Source organism: Phalaenopsis equestris, unplaced genomic scaffold, assembly GCF_001263595.1.
Source record: "Phalaenopsis equestris unplaced genomic scaffold, ASM126359v1 Scaffold196989, whole genome shotgun sequence".
Lineage (NCBI taxonomy): Eukaryota > Viridiplantae > Streptophyta > Magnoliopsida > Asparagales > Orchidaceae > Phalaenopsis > Phalaenopsis equestris.
In genome coordinates, this window is record NW_018216938.1 from 1 (window position 1) to 1,763 (window position 1,763).

General features: G+C 38.2%; 1 protein-coding gene across 1 annotated transcript; it reads right to left on the reverse strand.

The window, feature by feature from the left end:
- Positions 1 to 387: 387 nt before the first annotated feature.
- On the reverse strand, positions 388 to 1,019 carry LOC110035248 (the record flags this gene model as incomplete). The annotated part of the gene is made up of 2 exons (XM_020739480.1): positions 1,016 to 1,019; positions 388 to 925 (listed from the first exon to the last, which is right to left on the reverse strand). A coding segment is annotated over exon 2 (523 nt), but the record flags the coding sequence as incomplete, so codon positions are not given.
- Between the last annotated feature and the right edge of the window lie 744 nt (positions 1,020 to 1,763).

Here is a 1,763-nt window from a genome sequence, read left to right on the forward strand (position 1 = left end):
GAATTGGATGGTATGTATGTAAATGTCCCTTCAATTTTTACATACATACCACTCTACCTATGCATGCAAAGGTGTATTTCACCTTTTAGAAGTTTAAATGGAGGTATTTTTTATGGAATATGAAAGATTTTGTTTGTATGAATGTAAAAAAAAACAAATTTTAGGTGTCAGATATGTCAATATATAGAAATTGGGTGGTATGTAAGTAAATTCCCCGAATATAAATGAATGAGACAGTCAACCGAGAGGACTTCAAAAAAAGCTTGCTAAAAAAAAATAAAATAAAGAAAACAAATTATAGAAGTTAAAACAATGAAATGAAAGTTAAGATTGTATCAACAATTATCAAAATAAAGAAGAAAGTCATTGTGAAGAAAAGAAACTAACCAACAAAGTGCCCTCTAAGCTCCACATCAGGTGCTTCCCACCCTCCATAAGGTGTCCCATGAGTTTCCAAACCAGCCTGCTTTCTAAAGCTCCAAACCAGCCGATCCACATCCAACAGTAGCAAATACTCCAGATTAGTTTGTTGCGCTTGCCAATGCACAGAATCAGGATCCAAACGAACATCATGGAGTGAAACTTCATTGAGGAAATTCACTCCCTGCTGCTGCTTACTAATTCCATCTGAATGCATACTTTGATACAGTATCCCCCAATCAAGGCTCTCTGCCATAGGCTCCCTTTCAAGAAGTTTGCGAGGAAGCAAGTCCATGTATGTGGACTTATCAGTAATAGCTGATTGATAAAGAGAAAGTAAATCTCCCTCCCAGCTATCCTTCTTCAATTGAGAACGAATAGTGTGAGAAGAAGATTGAGTAGGAATATTTGTGCATTCTTTTCCATGGACAGGGCTCAAGAGTGCCAACGCCAGTAAGAAAAACAAGCAAATTATCGCTTCAGATGCCATATAACAATCAGAGAGCTGTAGAACTTCTGATAATTATAGCACAACTATTGTGACAATCAAATCTCAAAGAATATCATTTATAAGCAGAAGAAGCAAAACCTGAACCTGCAAAAGCACTGTAGGCACAAAAATCCAAATTCACAGCCTTCATCACGGAAAAGGTCAAAGAAGCCATCAAAGAAATCAGTTTAACGGTGGAAACAATATAGAATTAGGAATAAACCAAACTCACGTCAAAAAATCGCAGCTTTTTTGCCACGGGTCCTCGAAAACAGAACCGAAAAGGTAAGTTGGAATCCGAGTGGACGTCAAGAAATACTCTTTGGGCCTTATCAGAAACATATGGTTGAAAATTTTATCCAAGGAAAACTAATAAATTTACAGCATTCAATAACCATTTCTTCCCGTCTAAAATAAGTAACAAGCGTTGATTACAAGAAAAGATACCACTCTATCGTAATCTTAATTCTAAGGGAGCAAAGCAACAGTCACCATCTTTAGTAAGCAAGCAGGGATAAAAGACGGACACCCTGACGATGCACATCACGAAAAGGAAAACAAGGAACACAAACTGATCCGCTATCGGCTACTTGGTCCAGTGAAAGCCAAGGCATCGATTGACAATGCGCAGTATTTTTGGGGGGTTTCTCTTTTCCCGTCCCCTTTTCGTCTCTTTGTCTCTCCTGAAATCCTAGCCGCCAGTGATTCTCCCATATTTCTGCGCTGAAGGGCTACAGCCCTCAGCCCTCTTCATCTCCTACACTATCCCCCGGCATCATGAGGCAAAACAAAGATTTCAACCTATTTTGAATTCTCAAAATAATGTGTTAAATTCTTGTTTATCCATGAATTA